The sequence below is a fragment of the Pogoniulus pusillus genome, chromosome 23, assembly GCF_015220805.1.
Source record: "Pogoniulus pusillus isolate bPogPus1 chromosome 23, bPogPus1.pri, whole genome shotgun sequence".
NCBI lineage: Eukaryota > Metazoa > Chordata > Aves > Piciformes > Lybiidae > Pogoniulus > Pogoniulus pusillus.
The window spans coordinates 16,140,040-16,163,585 of record NC_087286.1 but is presented as its reverse complement, the minus strand read 5'-3'; the positions used below and the strand labels follow the sequence as shown (position 1 = coordinate 16,163,585).

The 23,546-nt window shown below is 45.6% G+C and overlaps 1 protein-coding gene across 1 annotated transcript in view; it reads right to left on the bottom strand.

The window, feature by feature from the left end:
- Positions 1 to 6: 6 nt before the first annotated feature.
- MYO3A (myosin IIIA) overlaps positions 7 to 23,546 on the bottom strand; it is an 84,297-nt gene continuing 60,757 nt past the window's right edge. The window contains exons 27-35 of the mRNA XM_064162723.1: positions 23,068 to 23,230; positions 21,581 to 21,667; positions 19,255 to 19,378; positions 17,174 to 18,140; positions 16,332 to 16,470; positions 9,721 to 9,830; positions 5,709 to 5,749; positions 3,854 to 3,994; positions 7 to 588 (exon numbers count right to left, since the gene is read on the bottom strand). Coding sequence (XP_064018793.1) covers positions 474 to 588; positions 3,854 to 3,994; positions 5,709 to 5,749; positions 9,721 to 9,830; positions 16,332 to 16,470; positions 17,174 to 18,140; positions 19,255 to 19,378; positions 21,581 to 21,667; positions 23,068 to 23,230 — 1,887 coding nt within the window. The 3' untranslated portion in view covers positions 7 to 473. The remainder of the gene's footprint in view (positions 589 to 3,853; positions 3,995 to 5,708; positions 5,750 to 9,720; positions 9,831 to 16,331; positions 16,471 to 17,173; positions 18,141 to 19,254; positions 19,379 to 21,580; positions 21,668 to 23,067; positions 23,231 to 23,546) is intronic.

Genomic DNA, 23,546 nt, shown 5'->3' with positions numbered 1-23,546 from the left:
AATTTATTAGAAGCAATAACTAAGGTTTTCTGAAGGTGCATGTGGGAATTGAAAAGCTTAACTAGGGGACTATAAACTAAACGATCTGTTTTAATTGGATGAGACTAATGAAACACAACAACAACAGAAATGCATCGAGGAAAGCAAACCAGATTTAAGCTGCTTAATGTTTAATAACTTGAAGGGGTAGCAATGGTGCCTGGAAGGAAGCTGGGGGTTATGTACTGAATTGTTTTAAAGCGGTAGGTGAGAGGGGTCCCTTTGCAACGGCGCTGGGCTGTACACCACAGTAACTCACAATTCACATGAACACACAAGTTGTAAACTTAAAACTTAAAAAAACAAAGAGGAGAGAACAAAAAAAAAAAAAAAAAAAGGAAGCACGTGGTAGAAAATGATTACATAAAAAAAGAGAGAAGAAGATTATGCTAATAAAAGCCAAATGGCAGCAGGAACAGCAGCAGCAGCAGCAGCTAGAACGGCTGGATAAGGCGCCGGCGCTGTGAGGTCTTCCGCAGCAGTCGTCTGTAGTCATAGGGATTATCTTCGGTTTTACTCTCTTCCAGGGGCCTTTCTGCAATCCTCGACCTAGGGATTATGGCAGGAATGTTTTAGGAATCAAAGTCAAAACGTTTACCTTGGCAAACACTCCTAATCGACTGCTTAACCTTCACCCTCAGGGGGGAAAATAAAAAGGGAAAGGGTGAAAAAAAAAATCCACTGATTTGTCAGGGCCTCTTCCTGTGCTGCATAAAGCAGGCACCCTGGAACAAACACATTATATCCTAAAAGCAGCTGAACACAGGAAAACAAATCCGTGTGCTGCAACGGAGGGGGCATGAGAATAGGACATCCAAACGTTGAGGTCACAGGGGTGCTCTGCCTGGTGGTTGCTGAACCACATTTTCAGTTGGCATAAATTTGTTTGCTCTGTTTTTAACCTGCTGGCTCTAAGTGTCCAGCTCATTTATTTTATCTATGTCTTTGTTTGTTTTCAGCTGGCAAGATGCATATTGGGAGCCACTTCTGACAGGCTGGAATAGTGACCTGGCACCAGGTGTTAGTTACCATGGAGAGAGATTAAAAATAAACTGCAGTGATTTAGGAAGTCTATTACCCTGGGATCATGATAACAATTCCCAGTGTTCTGCACAGAAGCTGTACCCCACTGCTGGTCCTACACCAGCAGCTAAAGGAAACTGCCACAGAAAAAAAAATCCTCAGTGCATCACTTCTGCAGACTTTGGTCTTCAGTTCCAGGTGAGCTCATCTGAGTGACAGAGAAGTGCAGAATCACAGAATGGTTTAGGTTGGAAGGGTCCTCAAGGATCATCCAGCTCCAACCCGGTGCCAAAGGCAGGGACACCTCTCACTAGAAGAGGTTGCTCAAGGCATCATCCAGCCTGGCCTTGAACACCTCCAGGGAGGTTGTGGAACACAGAATTACATAATGTGATCTTGATTACATTCTGAGATTCTGTGCTCCACAACCTCCCTGGGCAGCCTGTGCCAGTGTCTCACCAGCCTCACTGCAAAGAACCCTTTCCTAACATCCAGTTTGAATCTCCCCTCTGCCAGTTTAAACCCATTCCTCCTCATCCTGTCATTACAAGACCTTGTCAATAGTCCCTCCCCAGCCTTCCTGTAGCTCACTTCAGATACTGGAAGGTCACTATAAGGTCTCCTGGAATCCTTCTCTTCTCCAGGCTGCAGAGCCCCAACTCTTGTAGCCTGTCCTCACTGCAGCCCTCTGAAGTGTTTATTAATTGCACTCAGCTGCCCTCAGAGGTAGCAGAGCGCATTTAGAAGTGACACAGATTTGTATCACTGTGGCTAACTAGGATGCAGCCACAGCAGCACACAATAAAAGGAAAGAAATTAATTTCAGCTCAGTGGCAAAATCCTCATTCACACTGGATGTGGCCCTGGGAAGCCTGATCTAGCTGAAGGTGTCCCTGGTGACCCTAAGATGACCTTTGAGGGTCCCTTCCAACCCAGTACAACCTGTGAATCTGTAAACCAGACCTCGGGGTGACACATTTGGTGTAATTAATCACCCTAAAAATGCATCATTTTCTCAGGGATTTAAATGCTGTGGTAACTCCCTTACACTATTGTTTTTAATGCCATGCCTTCACAGCCCTGCCCTGAAACTCATTTTGATCCTACCTGGGAAAAAAAAAAATCCCAAAATCAAATATGTTAAGGGGCATAAAATGTTCTACAAAACATTTTCTCTGTTGCTACACAAATTCGGTGATCATCCCAGGCTTAGTGTTTCCCTCAAGCCTTGGACCTTCCCAACGTTTTCCTGGGTGCATGAAGACAGAAGAAGATATCAATGCATCAAGAAAAAGCAATCTGTGTTTGCATGTGCAGTGCCTGGAGGTGCACCGGCAGGAACGAGGACAGCAATTTCCTCAGCCCAGCAGAGGTCACCCTCTATGAAGTCTATGTGGGAAGAGAGGAGATGGAGCAAAGTCTCCCTTGAAGGTTTTTTTTCTCCTGGCTGTTCACCTTGGTGGGGTCCACCACAAGGTATAAAGATGTGTGCTGCTCCAGGACGACAGAGACAGGAGGAAGTCAAGCTGAGGTCTTATCTGCAGAAAGCCTGGCACACATCCAAGCCTGTTTGAAACCTAACTGATCAGAAACACTATTTTTGGGTACTGCTTTAGTTTGATTTTAGAGCAGAGATTTACAGCAGGATGCCTACCCATGTCATCTGGCACTTGGGAAGCCCAAAACTGGCAGCTAGGCTGAACACCAATCATTTGTCCCTGCTGCATACAGACAGAATCATAGAATGGTTTAGGTTGGAAGGGACCTTAAGGATCATCCAGTTCCAACCCCCTGCCATAGGCAGGGACACCTCCCACTAGAACAGGTCACTCAAGGCCTCATCTAACCTGGCCTTGAACACCTCCAGGGAGGGAGCAGCCACAACCTTGTAGACAAGTTGTAGACAGCGAGGAGGCTCAGAGGTGACCTCATTGCTGTCTACAACTACCTGAAGGGAGGCTGTAGCCAGGTGGGGTTGGTGTCTTCTGCCAGGCAAGCAGCAACAGAAGAAGGGGACACAGTCTCAAGTTGTGCCAGGGGAGGTCTAGGCTGGATGTTAGGAGGAAGTTGCTGGCAGAGAGAGTGATTGGCATTGGAATGGGCTGCCCAGGGAGGTGGTGGAGTTGCTGCCCCTGGAGGAGGTTTTCAAGAAAAGCCTGGCTGAGGCACTTAGTGCCATGGTCTGGTTAATTGGACAGGACTGGGTACTAGGTTGGACTGGATGGTCTTGGAGGTCTCTTCCAACCTGCTTGATTCTATGAACCTCTGCATAAAGATAGACTCATACAATCATACAACAGTTTAGGTTGGAAGGGACCTCAAAGCTTATCCAGTTTCAACCCCCTGCCATAGGCAGGGACACCTCCCACTACAGTAGGTCACTCAAGGCCTCATCCAACCTGGCATTGAACACCTCCAGGGAGGTTGTGCATCACAGAATTACAGAATGTGATCACATTCTGTGATTCTGTGCTCCACAACCTCCCTGGGCAACCTGTGCCAGTGTCTCACCACCCTCACTGGAAAGAAACCTTTCCTAACATGTGGTTTAAATCTCCCCTCTTCCAGTTTAAACCCATTGCCCCTCATCTTCTCATTACAAGACCCTGTCAATATTCCCTCCCCAGCTCTACCTTGAACAGATTCATTTGGCAAGATTCCATGAATTCAAAAACAAAAGGAGATTTCTGTCTAATTTGAAAGTTCATCTTTCTTTTCATGAATATTTTGAATATCTCAAGAAAGGATATACAAGATTTCTTTCCCCCTTTTACTATTTTGTATGATTTACCTCTCAGCAGCTCTTAAAACTGAAGTCCTGCGCTCAATTGGGTGCCTCTTCTTCCTTGTGCTGGAACTGCTATCCCTTGAGGTGGAATCAGCAGATGAAATTTCTTGGTAGTAGATATCTAAATCCAGCACTTTGCTCAGACTGCCAAGAAATAAGTGTACAGCAAGTTAGGAGTTTCACTTCTCAGCATTATACTTACCACTCAAACATAAGGCAGCCAAACATCATTGTTAGTTATGTTCATGTGTCGAGGAGCTAAAGTAAAATACAGAGAGGCACAAGAAACCAGTCCCTGGAATGTGACTGCTGTGCAATGCAGACACTGAGAATGCTGAAATGCTAAATCCTTTGGTATGTCCATAGAGCAGGCATGTCTGAAAAAGCTTGGGATTGCCACTGGACTCAAAGCAGAGGCACTGGGAGGGTATCATTAATCTGACCTCTTCCAGCTATCTCTTCAAGGAAGAGATGAATAATTTTCCTACACAGGACTACTTTCTTTTCCTATGACTATAAGAAGAGTCTAAAGCAACTAGCTCAGGTCTCAGTGGCACTAATGCAGATGTCAGTTGTATTGTCAGATGAATACAACCCAAGCTATCACATGTGCAGAAAAATACAATCCCAACATCCAGTTTAGAATGGTTAGGGGAAAAAAAAATCATATCCTAAAAGCAACCTGAAAAGGAAAGTTCAGGATTGAGGTCTGATAGAAATAACTCACTGATTCAATTTGGTGTGTTCTACTGATGCAGAGTCAGTAGCTGAAAGAATTGCATGGAACTGGAAGTGGTCGACTAGATTTAAGGTTTAACTGAGGCCATAGGAGAGAAAACTCTAGATTTGGATTCTGATGTTTTGCTGAACAGGAGAAAACAGGAGGTGTGAAGTTATTTCAGCATCCAAATGATGGCAGAAAGAGAGCTGTAACAGACCGGACACAGGGGACATGGACATTAAGTGAATCCTTTAAGCAGTGGCATAATCAAGTGCAATTTAAATTGTGAAGCCAGGTGCTGTGGGCACAGAGCATGTCACATCACTTCCCTCAGGGATGGAGTTTGTACCCTGCGTCCTCAGCCACGGGCAGCGCTAAGAGCCCACTTGCACCTAGGACCAGGCTACTAAGACATATGCTATGGTACCAAAGTCACTGGGCAGCAGCAGCAGCAGCAGCAGCAAAGAAGCTTCAGCACAGAAACACAAAGCACAGCTCTGATGTCTGCCAGCAGCTGCAAAGCAGCGCTAGAGTACACCTAAGGATGTAAGATACAAGAGGACACAATGTGGCTGCTGCTTGCTTTATTTCTGCAGGGATTCACCACAAGAGCTTAGATACACAGTGAAGAGAAGACATGGTTGAAATTTCAAGGGTTGCTCTTTTTTACCTGGCACCAATAATTAGTTTATTAATCCTCCATGATCTATTTCCAAACAGGGTTATATCTTTAGAAGAGAATTTTAAGTCTATATCTTTCTGCCCTCCACCCCTCTTTATTTCCACCCCCCCCCCCATCAAAAAAGAACTGGTTGTTCATTTGCTTTGACTGGAATTTTAAGCACCTTCAATTATTTCTGTGTCAGAACTATCTTTGATGTGGACCTTATCTTAACTTATTATTATGCTTGTGTTGCCATGGTGAAGTGCCATGCTGTAGAATTCAGCAGACTGAACTCTATAATGGATTTTTGTGACTGAAAATTGCCTATTTTAACTTTGTATACAATGTCCTTCCTGTGAATCACCAAATTACTCTGCCTTTGCTTTATTTTCCTGGTTGATGCACAGCTAAGAACTATTTCTGGAGTACCTAAACCAACAATAGTGAAAGAATAGGGAAAAAAAAAGAATTACCTTTCTTTTCTTGGTTTCCTCTTCTCATCTTGGGTTGATTTCTAAGGAAGTACAAAGTAATTAAAAACATTCCAAAAGCAAAGCTTATGCAAAGATACAATCCTCTTCCAGGTCTTTTCCAACCTGGTTGATTCTATGATTCTAATTCCAAGGGTTGGGACACCTCTGCTATGAGGATAGGCTGAGGGAGCTGGGGTTGTTCACCTGGAGAAGACTCTGAAGGGACTTCAGAGCTGCATCTCAGTACCTGAAAGGGACTGCAGGAAAACTGCAGAGGGACTTTTCCTAAGGGTGTCTAGTGACAGGACAAGGGGGAATGGTTTGAAAGTGAAAGAGAGCAGGGTTAGACTGGAGCTTAGGATGAGGTTCTTCAGCATGGCGATGGTCCCTCCTGTCCCTTGAGGTGTTAAAGAACAGACTGGATGAGGCACTTAGTGACATGGTCTAGCTGACTGGGTAGGGCTGGGTGCTAAGTTGGACTGGGTGCTCTTGGAGTTCTCTTCCAACCTGGTTGATTCTATGATTCTATGACTCTGGAATAGGCTGCCCAGGGAGGCAGTGAAGGCCTAGGGGTGTTCAAGGCCAGGTTAGATGAGGCCTTGAGCAGCTGAGTCTAGTTGAGAGGCATCTCTGCCCATGGTGGGGAGGTCTGAGTAGATGATCTCTGAGGTCCCTTCCAACCTGAGCCATTCTGTGCTTCTAGGGTAGAATAGTATTGGGTATTTTTCATTAAAAGAAAGCACAGAGAATCTGATTTGCTCAGCAAGTGCCCCAGAAAAAATTCTTTTCAGCAGCTTTAGCTTTGAGAGTGAGAATGGGATTAGCATTGTCACTCCCAAATTCCAGTTGCTCACCTATGCAATAAATGCTGAAGCAGTTGCTTTCAGAAAACAAAGAAACAAAGAAAGAGATCTAAAAACTTCCAAGTGTCTATAGTTGTTTGGATGAAGTTGACAGCCCCTCTCTCACTGAGGCAAATGTGCTGTGATGCCACAAGAACATCCCCGAGAGCAGCCACAATCCCATCCTCATTAGTGTCCACCCTGCCTTGCCACAGCTTCTAGTAGAGTGAGCTGGACACAGGCCCCCTCCCAGAAGCAGCAGAATAGGTGGTGAAAGCACCTTTAGGGTACAAACCACCTAGAAGTGCAGAGAAGAATGAATAATTTGGTGTCTTATACAGATCTCTGCCCCTACAGCCAAAACAAGGCTGTGTCGCAGCACCTAGCGCATCATGCTTCAAGAGCAGTAGGTTTAACTGCAGGGGCTCTTAATTTTGCTCTTCATCGTGTTCCATTTCATGCAAATGAGGGAAAATTTCTTAGGATTACTGACTGTAAAATCACTGAAAACCAGATGGACCTCAGGATGCAGGCAAATGGAGAAGACAGAGGGTTTAAAAGGATGGCAGATTCTAAGATGTATAGTCCAAAGCAAAGTCCTAGTGCCTTGTGTGAGCAATTGGCTATTGCCAGACCTCAGTTACACCCAGGTACCTCTTTAGCTCACTTGATATCACAGAATGCTAGGGGTTGGAAGGGACCTCAGAAGATGATCCAGTCCAACCTCCCTGCCAAAGCAGGATCACCTATACCAGATCACACAGGAACACATCCAGGTGGGTCTTGAATAGCTCCAGAGAGGAGACTCCATAACCCCCAGTTGTCCTCACAGTGAGAAAAGTTTTCCTCATGTTTCCATGGAACTTCCTATGCCTCAGCTTCCACCCACTGGCCCTTGTCCTGTCGTTGGGCATCACCCATCAGAGCCTGGCTCCAGCCTCCTGGCACTCACCCTTTACATAGTTATAAACATGAATGAGGTCACCCCTCAGTTTCCTCCTCTCCAAACTCAAGAGCCCCAACTCCCTCAGGCTCTCCTCATCAGAGAGGAGCAGATAAGTGAGAATGGAAGGTGCCCAATTCACATCTGTAACAACAGAATGAATCACAGAATGGTTTGGTTGGAAGTGACCTCCAAGATCACCTAGTTCCAGTGATGTGAGAGAAATGCAGAAGATGGAGGAAACTTTTCACAGAGTGCACTCTTTCTGTGTGCCTTCACTCCCAGGTGAGCTGAGCTTGCCCCAGCTGTGAGTAACTGCAGGCCACACAGATTCTTAGTAAGCAAATCCACTCCAGCTGGGAAAGCTGTTTGCCCTCGAGTATCTTGACAGGGCTCTGGGCAGCCTGGTCTAGTGGAGGGATGTCCCTGCTGGCTGCAGGGGCATTTGGACTAGATGACCTTTGAAAGTCCCTTCTAACCCGGAGTATTCTATGACCTACGATCTCAAGTTAGAGCTCAATGACTGACTCAAGGTTTAGGAAGTTAAGGACTTGTAGTTCTCCTCTCTAAACTTTCACTGTATGGATAGATTCACAGATTCACAGAGTGGTTTGGCTTGGGACTTTAAAGATCACCTAGTCTCATGCCAAACCCTTCCCTTACCAGTGAGCTCAGTATCAGGAAGACAAGCTTCCCTTTGTCACATCTCCTTGAAAAATACAACTAATTGAAAGCAACATTGATTAAAACCTTGAAAAACTGCTGCTGAAAATCCATGTCACAACTCCCCAGCCCTGCTGCAGGCTTTGTTTGCACTGACATGATGTGACGGCTGTTTGCTGATACAGAGCTGGCCATGTAACAAATTAGCTCTCAGAAAACGCTGTGCTGCTGACTGCATGGGCTCAGCTTTCTAAACATGCATTTACTCCAGAATTACCCTTCCTGATGCAGAATTCAGTGCCATGCCTTTCATTTCATCCCTTCAGCTCACCAACCTCGCTTGCTTTCACAAAACAAATCTTCTACGCCTCTTTATCTTTAAGAATACACTTTCTTTTCAGAATATCACTGCTCTAAAGCTGTGTTATTTCAAACTCCCCCCCAGCAAATGACACATGGCCATATTTGTCTTTTTTGGTATGCCAGACACAAGCCTCCCTGAAGGCCCTGGTGACACCTTCTGTTGAAAGGAGAAGCAATTGCTACGGTTAGTTTATTAGCTGGGCTCTCACCGGCTGTTAAAACAGGTCACTAAGATACAGGCACTTCCAGCACATCTCTTTAATTGCTTTTTTTGGTGGAAATGCTGAGATGCTTTTCCATTTTCTACCTTTCTGCTTACTTTTTTCCCCCCCTTTTTTTCTCCCTCCCTCCCTATATTTAAGGGCACTAAAGTCAAGAGTGAAAAGCAGCCCTTGGTAGCTGAACTTGGACCAGAGGCTATATATAGAGCTACTCAAATCCATTAAGTCTCCTGAGCTGTTGGTGTTTGCCAATTCCTTCACAATCACAATCTGACACATTTGTAAAGGAAGTTACAGTGTGCATACTAATACAGCCTATTTTAATATTTGCTCTCTCTGCAAGATCAAGCACTAATTCAGAGGCTCAAAATAGCTCTCCAAACAAACCTGTTCCTCCCCCATGACTTACAAAGAGACTACGGACAGCAGGCACTCAGCTTGGGTAAGGAAAGTGCCAACGCTGCTCCTGCACATAATGAGTGGGGGATGTTTAGGTACAAAAGTCAGAGCTGGCCTGACACAGGTTCTCCCAGTCAGGGTAACACTGAGCCTCAATTTCAAGCCTAGTTTGAAATGTGAAGTTTGTGGCTTGCCTCCTTTCAGCATGGCACAGCTGCACTAGAAATCAACATAAGGGCTTGTAGAGATAGGACAAGGCAGACAGTTTGAAACTGGAGCAGGGTAGAGTTAGGTTGGACATAAGGAGGAAGTTCTTCACCATGAGGATAGTGAAATACAGGAACAGGCTGCCCAGGGTTGAGGGTTGAGGCCCCATCCCTGGAGACATTCAAGATCAGACTTGATGTGGTCCAGGGCAGGCTGATCTAGTTGGAAGTATCCTTGCTCGCTGCAGGGGGCTTGGACAAGGTGACCCTTGAGGTCTCCTCCAACGCACTGCAATCTGTGAACTGGGCAATGAGAAAGAAGGTTTAGGTGGGAATGATCTGGCATTTTCAGCCCCCAAAGCTTGCTAAACTCACATGTATTAGAGTGTAGTAGGTGGAGTCTTCTGGATTATTTAACGTCTTGGGTTTCCGTGGCCTCCTGGGAGGTCTCAGCATCGGGCGAGAGTCTTCTACTTTGGCTGCAGCTGTGAAAAAGCAGAAGACAGCACTGCTGATTTCTTCAGAGGCTTTTGCAAATCTGGGAGAGAATTTCACCAAAGAGAGCAAAAAGATTCACACAGTCACTTCTACTGCTTGCTGTAACTCAAGAAAGCAACTGTCTGGGGCACTTCCATCACCAGAGCAGAAAGAGGGATCTGTTTGTCCCTTGGAGCCTTGACTACCCACACAGACACATGCCCTGAAACAACTGCCAGGCTGAGCAGCCCAGCAGTCTGCCTGGCACAGGCTTCTCCTCCTGAAAATGGCTGGTGCTCCACATTTGAAAGAAGGTTCTGAAGGACACTGGAAGGCTACCATCTCGTAACAGGGGCCTGGGTGGCAGGGATGATATTCTTTTCAGGTGTGAAATGAGGGAACTAGCATCAGACCTCTGATTCAGAGCTTAGCCCTCTGCATTATCATGGTGTCCCCAGAGTCTCCTGCTGAGGCTGCTCTGTTTCAAGCCAAGCCATGTACCACTGGGCAACACAGCAGGACCCTATCCACTGCATCCAGTGTAATTTAGCTTGGTGTATTCAACTTCTGCTCTACAGAAAACACACCAAAAAATATTCATCCTAAAGGAAACAAAATCAAGATTTCAACACAAACTGAAACTGCTCTCCACTGGCAGTCCCCAAACTTAGCACTAGAACACTGACTTGTGGGTTACATTAGCTCAGTGCATGGGGAGCTAGAAAAGTGTCTTGGACATTTGCTTGTTAAAAACCTCAGTGAAGTGCTGACAGTGCTCAGATATGGAGCTACTAAGGGCTCACAGGCTGACTGTCACAGAGCCAACCCAGAATGCAGGGTTCCTAATGCCTAATGGTACTTGGAGACCACAGAACTGACTCTGTGGGGCTGAGCGACCACAGATGTAGAGCATGGGGAGCATCACCTTACCTTTGGCTTCAGCTAGAGGGAAAGTTAATAGGGGTCTGGGGCAATTCTTTCCTGAAGAAGGGGCTGCATGGCAGTAAAGCTCCAGTGACAGAGATGGGTCGTGGGGACAGGTACAGGGTGGGGAATGAAGTCACAGAACAAAGTCTAAGTGTAGTGAATCACAGGTGCAGGTGTACTGCATAATCCAGTGAGGTTAGATATTTTCCCTGTCCAGGTTACATACTTTCTCTGTCCCAGGTTATATAATTTCCCTGTCCTATTAAGTATTCAGGGGACAGACCATGAGTCCTTACTCATAAATGACTGTAGTGTGAGGGTGGAATGATGATCTGGCACCCACTGTATTACTGAAGGCTGATCTAATCCTCTTTTACATGGACCAACTCTCAACTCCATAACTCAGATGTGCTAACTACATGTGATTGAGTCTTAGAAGGAAGGATGTAGTTTGTTCCCTAATGACACCAGGAACCCTTTTACACACTAAAACCCCAAGCCCTCTCCTATGTACCTTTAATTAAGGAGGTAGCACCATCATTTAATATGAGAAATGATCACTAATACATCACTGCTGACTGCTGTAAAATTGGCTGTGTAAGGTTTTTGTTACATCTGATAAGTAAAGGCTCGTAAAGGTCATGGATATAAAGAAGAGTCAGAACCAATAATGCTAATTTAAATGGTAGTTGGATAATGATTACATTTATTGGTTTAGTTTCTTATCTGAAATGCAGACTGCTTCCCAGGTAATGGATGGGCAAGCACCTTGTAGCATTTTGCACTGAAGGTAACAGTGGTGTTTTTCTAAGCCAGGGTACAGGTAAGTCGTGTCAAACAGTGGAGTTCAGAGGCAATAAATTCATTTCAGTAACCTGTATTAAACACAAATGACATTCTTTGATCTGAATAGGTATAGCAGGCCTGACTGCTCTTCTGTGGGCTGTTGTTACCCTGCTGCATTGCAAATGGGCCACCTGGAGTTAGCAGAGTTTCAATTTGTGAGACAGCAGAGGCAACCACAGCAGGAGCCTAAATTGGAAACAATAGCTATAAAAAGGTCCCTTAAAACTCAGTGTAGTTGAACAGAAACACTGAACTCCTTTCCTGTGGGACAGGCTCAAAACCTGTGCCAAAGATCATGGCTGCATGACAATCTGGGAGAAGAAAATGAAGCCAGCCTGAGTGCCTTAAGAAAATCCCAAGGAAAAAGGCTCTCATCATACCTAAAGACTTCTTATTGTCCCCTAAGAATCCAACACCACATATGCTGTGACACTATCTAATCCATGGCTGCCAAGTACATAGAGCATTACCACATTCTAGGTTACAGTCATTCCAGCTGAGAGTGTTTGTATACTTCTTGCCCATGTGCTATGCAAAGAAGACTCCTCTTGCATTCCCAAGCCATCATGTTGCCAATGATAATTAGGGTTTCAGTAAAAGATAGCTTTTCATCTCAGCCCATATGCTGTACATACGTATCAGCCATGCAAAAGAATCACAGAATCACTCAGGGTTGGAAGGCACCACAAGGATCAGGCAGTTCTAACAACCCTGCCATGGGCAGGGACACCCTACCCTAGATCAGGCTGCCCACAGCCTCAGCCAGCCTGGCCTTAAACACCTCCAGGGATGGGGCCTCAACCACCTCCCTGGGCAACCCATTCCAGGCTCTCACCACTCTCATGCTCAACAACTTCCTCCTCACGTCCAGCCTGAACCTACCCACCTCCAGCTTCGCTCCATTCCCCCTTGTCCTGAGGGAACAGCAACACCCCGTGGGGGCAGGCAGCCACCTAAGCTTGGACCTCCACTGCTCCTTTTTAAAATCATGCAGAGGGCTGAAAATGCAATTCTGAGTTTTGACCCCAAACAGACATTGAGTAAAATCCAGCCTGAGGGGTTTAGCCTTCTTTGTTTCACCAGAAGGCAAAGCTGTGATTTCCTCCTGTCCACTGGCACTGAAACAAAGCTGAAGTGGCTGTTGCTTGTGTCAGGTGACTCCCAGCACAAAGTAGAATTTGCTGGTTTATTAGTTGCTGCTAATTCCAGAAATCATTTGCCTAGCAGAGTTAAAGGTGGAAGACAAATTACATCCCCAAGCCTGATGAATGGTGAGTTGGATGTGCTTGTTTTCCAGAGGGGCTATACCTTTCTGCAGCAGGCAATGAAGCAGAAAGCAGAGAGTAAAATCATCTACTTATTAATAGCCCAATTATGTTTCTTTTAGAGTCCATTATAGAGAAAGGCTTTTTGCTGAAGCCCAGTTCTGCACAGTAAAATATCTCAGAGCCTGTTTCCCCTTATGACTTCCAAGTATCTGCAGCAAGGTCTGGCCATGTACTTTACATGTAAAAGGAAAAGTGATGCTTTCTATCCACCAAACACATCAACATGATGTGACATTGATATGAAAACCTTCCATGACAGCAGCTGTCAAAGCACCTTGGAAATGCCAGGCTGGTGCTGGCAGCTACTCTGCTACTAGCAGAGCAGAAGACATAGGCAAGGCAAGGCAAGACTGGCTCAAGTACTGCATCCAGTTCTGGAGCCCCTAGTGTGAGAAGGATATGGAGATGCTGGAGTGTGTCCAGAGAAGGGCCACTGGGATGCTCAGAGGGCTGCAGCAGCTCTGCAATGAGGGCAGACTGAAAGAGCTGGGGCTGTTCAGTCTGGAGAAGAGGAGGCTCTGAGGAGAGCTTATTGTGGCCTTCCAGTATCTGGAGGGAGCCTACAAGAAAGCTGGTGAGGGATTTTTTAGGCTATCAGGGAGTGACAGGACTGGGGGAATGGAGCAAGGATGAAGGTGAGTAGGTTCAGACTGGACGTGAGAAGGAAGTTCTTCACCATGAGAGTGGTGAGAGCCTGGAGTGGGTTGCTCAGGGAGGTGGCTGAGGCCCCATCTCTGGAGGTGTTTAAGGCCAGGCTGAATGGGACTCTGGGCAGTCTGATCTAGGGTAGGGTGTCCCTGCCCATGGCAGGGGAGTTGGAACTGGCTGATCCTTGTGGTCCCTTCCAACCCTGACTGATTCCGTGATTCTATGATCTCAGCTATCTCATTTAACACCACCTCAAAGGTTCCCACCCAAGCTGCACACTCATCCTTTGACCCTAGAGTATTCACTTACAAGGTATGACTACTTCCATGCTCAGCCCTCACTGAAAGCTCCAATTACACAGGAGATGTAAGAGAAGGGGGAACAAAATGTAGGAGCAGCTCATTTCACCTGTGTGCATCCTCAAACACCACCACAAATGACAGGAGCTGTGGAGAGCTGCATGTGCTTGAAACGTTCAAGAAACCCTTGAATAAAGATGAGTCAGTACCAGCAGCCCTTTAGGTTGAACTGTGTCTGCACACTCTGACAAGACAGTGATAAGCCTGGAAGACAACAGTCTCAAGGAGACAGGATCCATGGATGCTAATGTTAAATTAATGTATGACTTACAACAGATCTAATACCACAGACTGGAGAAACTGTGTGGTTACAGCTGTGATAAGCATCTACGTGTTGAAAGGTCTCTACTTATTAGGCCACCTGGAGAAACAGATAAAGCCATCTGCAGGTCATTTAAGTGAAATGCTACATGTTTGATTCAGCTCTGTTCCACGTCTTACAGGGGCAGAAGTACAAAGGCAGGCTCAGAACACAGCAGAAGGAAAACAAGAGTAGGAGCAGCAGTTGTATGGCTCTCGTAGAGGGGCTTGAAAGCAAGCAGGGAAATGCCAGCAGAAGTTCAGGACTTGCTAGAGAGAAGTGCTGAGCTCTCACTGCTTACAGCCTTTCCGTGCACACCTTTTGTTGCTGTACCAATGTGTCCAGTTCTGGGCTCCTCAATTCAAGAGAGATGTTGCAGTACTGGAAGGTGTCCACAGGAGGGCGACAAAGCTGTGAGGGGCCTGGAGCACAGCCCTGTGAGGAGAGGCTGAGGGAGCTGGGGGTGTGCAGCCTGCAGGAGAGGAGGCTCAGGGCAGACCTCATTGATGTCTACAACTACCTGAGGGGAGGCTGTAGCCAGGTGGGGTTGGTCTCTTCTGCCAGGCAACCAGCAACAGAACAAGGGGACACAGTCTGAAGTTGTGCCGAGGGAGGTCTAGGCTGGATGTTAGGAGGAAGTTGTTGTCAGAGAGAGTGATTGGCATTGGAATGGGCTGCCCAGGGAGGTGGTGGAGTCACTGTCCCTGGAGGTGTTGAAGCAAAGCCTGGCTGAGGCACTTAGTGCCATGGTCTGGTTGCTTGCTAGGGCTGGGTGCTAGGTTGGGCTGGATGGTCTTGGAGGTCTCTTCCAACCTGGTTGATTCTATGATTCTATGAAAATGACTACTGTAGTGCAGGCCTAGATCTACAGTTTGCCCAGGTCCCACCCCTGGAGACATTTCAAGTTAGGTTTGACAGGGTTCTGAGCAACCTGATCTAGTCAGGGATGTCCCTGCTTACTGAAGGGGAGTTGGGCTACATGAACTCAGAGGTTCCTTCCAACCCGCTGCATCCCATGACTCTAGGGACTGTGAGAGGCTGAGAACTGCCCAAATGCATGCAGCAGGGGCTGCAAGTGTTTGACCACTTGTGCCTAACTCTTGACAGCCTCACTGAGGCAAGCAGTTGCAGTTTCTGGTTGATACTAACATTCTCCTTGATGAGAGTGTGGTCAACTCCCAGATCTTATACTCTGCCATAGATCTGGCCAGCTCCCAACACAGCTCTTGTACATCCTGGCTGTGTGGTGTCCAAAAGGCCACTCCAGTAGCAGAGAAGAGGAGGACAGCAGCAGCACTTGACTCTCCTGCTTTTCTCCAGTCCCTTGCCTCAGTGCTCCCTGGCTGGCCACTCAGTAGCACAGAAGAAAGACTGGTCAGTGGATAGAGCTGTGCTCAGCCAGCACTACAAGGGTTCCCTTCCCCAGGCTGCCCATGAAACCCCCACAAGCAGTGCTGCACCATCCCACAGCAGGAGGAACCCTGGACAAAACCCTGCCTGCCTCACTGTGTCATGTAGCTGAAAAGGTCCTCAGCTGTACCAGAGTTCCCTCTACCATGTGAGTTTTGTTCTAAATATAGAAAATTCCCTTCCTGAGATTTTGTACTTGAGCTGTCACTTACCACTGAGCAGCATGGGCACCATTATTCATCTGGAGGAAAAAAACCTGCTCCCATAATGATCCAATTCCCCTCACTTGAGAGTCTGACCTCAAAGAGCCTGATAGTGACCATTTGTGCACTTGTTCTGACACCACAGTAACCCAGGGCTCCCTAGCAGTCCAAAGGTGCAGTCCTGGGATGCAGCCATTATGTTCATCTGGAAGCATTTAGCAAGCAAATCTAATCTAATCAGAAATTCAAGCCACAGGGAATACTGCTCCCTTGTGCAGCTTGCTTTGTGCATTTTCACAAGGACAAATAAATTCACTTAAGAGCAGCTTCACTTGGTGGATTTAAAACTCATTGAACCCCTTTGCCCTATGAAAGAAGGCAGAAATAACTCAATCACTACTTTCTCTGGCCTCTGAAACACACATTTAGGAGTTTCTTGCTTCTCTTTACCAATGAAATTTCTGCTATCAGGAAGGTTCAACATTACCTGACTGACAAACGTGGGAAGAAAGTCGGCCATTAGCTTGCTTGTCTTTGGAGAGCATCACAGGTCTCAGCTGATGTGAGAGGATCATTTCATTTAATTTTTGCTGCAATGCTAAGTAGTCTTCAGATAATTTTGATATCTGAAAAATATAACACAGGATGTTACATTATGATACAAATGTCAATGTGTCACTTCCAAGGTAATGGAAGGTCAAACAGTGAACTAGAGAATGAGTTGTAAAGGTATTGCTCCACCTACTGTAGTGTAGATCCCTAACACACAAACCTCCCCATCTCCCTTAGACAACAGAAAGAAAGGAAGAGGGGAAAGGCAGGGAAGGGAGAAAGGAGAGAAGAAGGGAAGGAGGGAAAGGGAGGAGAGAGGGAAAAGGAGGAGAGAGGGAAAGGGAGGAGAGAGGGAAAGGGAGAAGGGAAAGAAAGGGAGGAGGGAGAGAAAAGGAGGAGGGAGAAGGGAGAGAGGAGGGAGAAGGGAGATGGGAGAAAGGAGAAAAGAGAAGGGAGAAGTGAGAAGGGAGGGAGAAGAGAGAAGGGAGAAGGGAGGGAGAAGAGAGAAGGGAGAAGGGAGAAGGGAGAAGGGAGGGAGAAGGGAGAAAGAAGGGAGAAGGGAGAAAGAAGGGAGAAGGGAGAAAGAAGGGAGAAGGGAGGGAGAACAGTATGCTCTCTTGCACCCCAAAACATGCATTTTTATGGAACCCTTTCTACAAACCCTCAGCCTCAACTTAGAGAGTAAAACCTTGGTTCCAGTGAAGGCAGTGCAATAATCTTGCCACTCTTCCACTGCTCAGTGTTAGGGTCACAGTCCATATGTTACATCCCTCTTACCTGCCGTGAGAAGGCTGCCAAGTCACAAGCCTCTTTCTCCGAGTCTGCCTTCAGTGTCTTGGAGTCTTCAGCCTCTCTACTGGAGCCTTCCCTGTCTTTTGTTTGTTGGGGATCACTAGGTTGAAGGTGAGCTGCTTCTGTTGGCTCCTTTATAGCTCTCTCTTGACTTCTGTAGGGCAGTTTCCCCTCTTTCCTGAGCTGTCCCCTCCTTCTGTAGCCCCGGTAACTGCTCTGAATAACCACTGCTGCCTTCTCCTTGTCTTCTGGACCTCGTCTTTCTGCCTCAGCTTGCTTCCGTGGGCCTCTCAGGGACTCTTTCCTTATCATTCCTTTACACCCAGTATGCAGCACCACTTCATGCCTCAGGTGGTTTCTTTCCACAGGCCTGGCAGTCCTAGGCTGCACCATAGCAGATTCTTGATTCTGCCTACCCACACCAAATGCGTCCTGATGATCTTGCTCCAGCTGGGAACTAGATTCATCTGTGACTTCGACAGAAGATTTGCTGGACAGCCCTTCAGAAGAGGCTTCTTCTTCACCTTGTTCTGCCTCAGGGTTCTGCCTGGCAGAAGCTCCCTCTCTTTCAGGAGATGTTCCCTGTTGCTTCGGTACAGTCCCCACCTCGCTGTACTCAGAGCACTCACTTTCAGCAGCAGCAGCTTCATCTTGGGTCTCCTCATTTGAGTCTTCTTCCAGTGTATCATTTTGAGCTGGCTGTAGTTGTGCCTCAAGGAATTCCACAGCAGATAATTCTTCCTCTGCTATTTTTTGGTGCTGTTCCTTTATTTCTTTGCGGACTCTGTAGCCTCTGTAATGGCTCTGAAGAATGACAACTGCCTCCTCTTCTGTTTTGGGAAGGTCACTCTTCCCTCCAGCTGGACTTTCCTCACGACCTTCAAAGTCTTCATCCTTTTCCTCTTCACTAACAGATCCTTCATTTTCAGTCTGCCTCCTTTTAAGTGTTGCACTGCATGGGCAAAAATCGTAGTTGAAGGAAGTGAAGGATAGTGACAACTTCACAACTAACCTTGGTGCTGTTTGTGTGCTAAAGGGCAATATGATACGTGGCAACCCAGGGGAGATTTGATTCCCATAACTGGAATTAAAGGCAGAAAAGCAACCTCTGCATTTCTGGTGATGACTATTTCCTGAAGTGAAAAAGGACATCCCTGTCAAATTCTTCCTGGAAGATTTGGGGAGGGGACAATCTAGGCTGCCTGAGGGCTGGTTAGAACAGGAAAGAATTCATTCAAATGTTAACAAACACACACGGCAGAAACTTTGCAGCACCTCAGATAGATAAAAATGCACACAGCTGTATGTATTCACGAAAGAAAACTGCCTCAAGTCACACTGGGAATGCAAAAAGAATGATCCTGGGCACAGGGCAAAGTCACATTTAAAAGATCCATTCCCTAAGCTTCCTTTGTTACTATCAGTAAAACTTGGTTGCTGTCAAAAAACCCCAGTGCCAGGTGAAATCTGCCCCCCTATTCCTTCCCTCTAGACTCCTTCACAGCTGTTTTCTGCCTCTCTGGACTAGTCTCCACCTACTTAAAAGGCTACCACGCTGGTGACAAGTGCTACTAGCTCCATGTCAGAGACTGGGACAGCAGCCACATTGCAGAGATATTTGGAATGGGATTCACCTCACCTAAGCTGTAGCTGCTCGATTTGAGCAAGGCATCTGGGTTCCTGCTGTCATCACCTATGCTTATCTCAAACAGTGCCCTAAGATGAGAAGAGTTCCTTGCAGATGCCTGTTTCTCACTCCTGCCTGGGCTTTTTTTTATGATGAGCCAGTTCCCAAAAGAGACTCATGCCCAGATCACAGTGACATGACAGGTAAGCACAACACTGTTGATCTTTCCCCTAAATATGCCTTTATCCCATGGGCTTAAAAACACAAGAAAATGGGCTACTGACCCAAAAAACTCCCACATAACTGTACAGGACCTCTGCAGACACATCCAGACTAATCCTAAGCTGCTTCACTTTTATCATGCATGGCTTTTCTTCAGCAGTCTAGTTACTGAAAAAGGACTCATCTGAGTGACAAAAGAGACAGAAAATAACACTACCTCCTTCTTTTGAAGATCTTCCTCTCCTGATATCCCCTGTAGTGAGACTGAATCGTGACTGCTGCTTTGTTTCTTGCCTCTGTTAACTCCTTTCTCCACTTCCTGAGTAAGTATCCTCTGGCAACTGACACAGATTGTAACACAAAACAACCTTAGGCAATAAGCTATGGGTGTCCCACACACTGCAGAGTCAAATGAGAATAGCATTACACACAAAAAAACCCAAGGAAGAGAGACTGGGGTGGATGTTACTATGATGTTCCATCTGAAATGACTCTGCCTGGTTTTGAGGTTTCAGAGAGCTGCATCCATTCTACAGGAGGATACAAGAAAGCTCTTTCTTTGCATTTTATGGGACTAAAGAACATATAGGAAGTCACAGGAAGAAGCAGGAGCATAGTGCCATAGAAAGCTCTAGAACACAATGCTCTTGGCTTCATGGACCTGCTTTGACTCAGCCCTTCATTTCCTTGGGAAACACCTGATTACCAGGCTGCAGAGATGAGCTAGCTCTCTTCTGGTAACAGCTTGGAATTAGCTGAATGTTTAAGAGATTCGAGAGAAAGTGAACAATTCATAGCTCAGCAGTTCCAGAAGGCTTAGCTCATGCTCCTTTTGCAAAGACTCACTATTCAAAATGAAAAAGCTCAGCATGAAAGATGTGCTAAGCTCCAGAGTAACCAGCTGCACTGTGCCAAGGCTACCCACAACGTGTGCTTTGTGGGAGGCACAAGCTCAAGTTGCTGGTCTGAATCATAGAGCCATAGAATCATTGACCCATATAATCATAGAACCATGGATTCATAGAACCATAGAATCATAGAACCATGGATTCATAGAACCAGAGATTCATAGAATCATAGATTCATAGAACCATAGAAGCACAGAACCATAGAATCACAGAACCAGAGATTCATAGAATCATAGAACCATAGGACCACAAGAATCATAGAACCATAGAATCATAGAACCATAGAATCACAGAATCATAGATTCATAGAACTATACAATCACAGAACCATAGATTCATAGAATCATAGAACCATAGGACCACAGAATCATAGGAACACAGAATCATAGAACCATAGAATCATAGAATCACAGAGCCATAGAATCATAAATTCATAGAACCATAGAATCATAGATTCATAGAATCATAGAATCATAGATTCATAGAACCATAGATTCATAGAACCATAGAATCATAGATTCATAGAATCACAGATTCACAGAATCATAGATTCATAGAACTATAGAATCACAGAACCATAGATTCATAGAATCATAGAACCATAGGACCACAGAATCATAGAACCATAGAATCATAGAATCACAGAGCCATAGAATCATAAATTCATAGAACCATAGAATCATAGATTCATAGAATCATAGAATCATAGATTCATAGAACCATAGATTCATAGAACCATAGAATCATAGATTCATAGAATCACAGATTCACAGAATCATAGATTCATAGAACTATAGAATCACAGAACCATAGATTCATAGAATCATAGAACCATAGGACCACAGAATCATAGAACCATAGAATCATAGAATCACAGAGCCATAGAATCATAAATTCATAGAACCATAGAATCATAGATTCATAGAATCATAGAATCATAGATTCATAGAACCATAGATTCATAGAACCATAGAATCATAGATTCATAGAATCACAGATTCACAGAATCATAGATTCATAGAACTATAGAATCACAGTACCATAGATTCATAGCATCATAGAACCATAGAATCATGGTCCATAGTACAGGGTTTAGGTTGGAAGGGACTTCAAATATCATCTAGAAAATCAGGATGAATAAGGACTCAAGCTTGGGGCACGTAGGCACTGACTAGTTACTAGGGGCTTTGGTGCAGTTGCCAGCACACAGGCATCTAGTCCATGTGCAGTGCTCCAAGGATAGCCAAGGCATCTGCACGAAGCTGGCAGAAAAACAAGACAGGACTTTCTGGAGAGAGAAAGTTGAGTATATCACATGAAGCAAAGCTGGAGGCTTTTAGCCAGCCCACTTCACAGCTGGGAAAAGGGCCCCTAAGCTACTTGGAGGTACAGGTAATGCATCCATTGATCCATTTCAATTTCAACCATTGCATTTAGATGCATAATAGATAAATTATATGTTATGTATTATATTTTATGTATATTATGTATTATATTATACATAATAGATAAATTACACCTCAGAATATGTAAATGAGCATAGGCAATCAGTGTAGCTAGGTAATAGCAAGGAGTCTGGAGCAGCATACTGTAAACAGAGAGCAAGTGAAAGCCAGGAAAGCGAACAATTCTTACTTGCTTGGAATCTGATAGTGTATTCTTCCACTTTTTTGTGATGTTTTGCTTTTGCATATTCTTTACGGGCCACAAACCCCCTGTAAACTGAAAAGAGAAGCCAAAAATCCAACAATCAAAAGAGATGTCAAAAATTAAACAATCAACCCTCTGAAAAATGAAAAGAGACGTCCAAAATTAAACTATCAAACCTCTGTAAACTTAGAAGAGATGCCAAAAATTAAACAAACCATCCATTGGAATATTCCCCATGCCTTGTAAGAGTAAAAGAAGGTTGGGATGAATCACAAACCTCCACTAAAATGTTTTTCAGGCTTTATGTTTCAAACAACAACAACAAAAGGCAAACAGGCACCACAAAATCATAGAATCAACCAGGTTGGAAGAGAGCTCCAAGATCATCCAGTCCAACCCAGCACCCAGCCCTGTCCAATCAACTAGACCACATCACTAAGTGCCCCATCCAGTGGTGGATGGCAACTCCACCACCTCCCTGGGCAGCCCATTCCAATGCCAATCACTCTCTCTGCCAACAACTTCCTCCTAACATCCAGCCTAGACCTCCCCTGGCACAACTTGAGGCTCTGTCCCCTTGTTCTATTGCTGGCTGTCTGGCAGAAGAGACCAATCCCATGTGGCTACAGCCTCCCCTCAGGCAGTAGACAGCAATGAGGTTACTCCTCTTCTGCAGGCTGCACACCCCCAGCTCCCTCAGCCTCTCCTCATAGGGTTTGTGTTCCAGGCCCCTCACCAGCTTTGTTGCCCTTCTCTGGACATGTTCCAGTATCTCAACACCTCTCTTGAATTGAGGGGCTCAGAGCTGGACACAGCACTCACGGTGTGGCCTCACCAGTGTTGAGTACAGGGACAGAATAACCTCCCTTGTCCTACTGGCCACACTGCTCCTGATAGAGGCCAGGATGCCATTGGCTCTCTGGGCCAATGTAGTAGCAGGCTCATGTTCAGCCTACTACTATCTACCAGTACCAGCAGTAAATCTATATAAAAACTCTTTTCTGCTGAGCAAAGTTATTAGGAATGAAAACAAACAAAACTCAGAATTTAACATAAGATGATGTTTGAAATGTCTTCAAAATTTCAGCTGATGTCTCCATCAAAAGTGTAATTGGTCTTATCATCCAGAGCAGTTAATACATTTTATTTTCATTATCATGTGATAGAACCTTGTCAGAGCACACCAGGGCATTATTAATAACAGTATCATCCGTGCAATCACATCCTTCCATTGTTAACATTGCCTTTTACACCTAACAGTGACAAATGGAACCTCAGTAAAACCATTGTCACAACCTGCTTGAGAGAAATTTTCTTCCTGAGAGCAGATATCACCCAGCATGAGCTGGTTTGTCAAACGGAGCAGCAGGCAAACAGCAAGACCCACACTTGGCATGCACGCCCCTCTGTAGCTATCAGCTCTATGCACACACCACCTTCAAGCAAAATGCTTAATGTTTCCAAGCTGTTACCTGACTGTATTTTAACAGCACTTTGTTCCCTTTGTTCCTTTAGCTTTTTGTATCTCCTCGAACCCAGCCACCCTCTGACACAAGCCTGAATCAAAATGATCATGTCAACAGTCTCCTTCCGCATCAAATTCAGCTGCTCCACGTGGTAGTATTTGAGGAACACCTTGAAAAGAGTAGGCAGACAGCAGAAGTTTTAGTTACCCTCCCAGGTGCTGCATTCACTCAATCCATTTAACATCATCAAGAGTTACATGTTGGCTTAGAATCATAGAATCATAGAATCAGCCAGGTTGGAAGAAACCTGCAAGATCATCTGCTCCAACCTAGCACCCAGCCCTGTCCAGTCATCTAGACCATGGCACTGAGTGCCTCAGCCAGACTTTGCTTCAACACCTCCAGGGACGGTGCCTCCACCACCTCCCTGGGCAGCCCATTCCAATGGCAATCACTCTCTCTGCCAACAACTTCCTCCTAACATC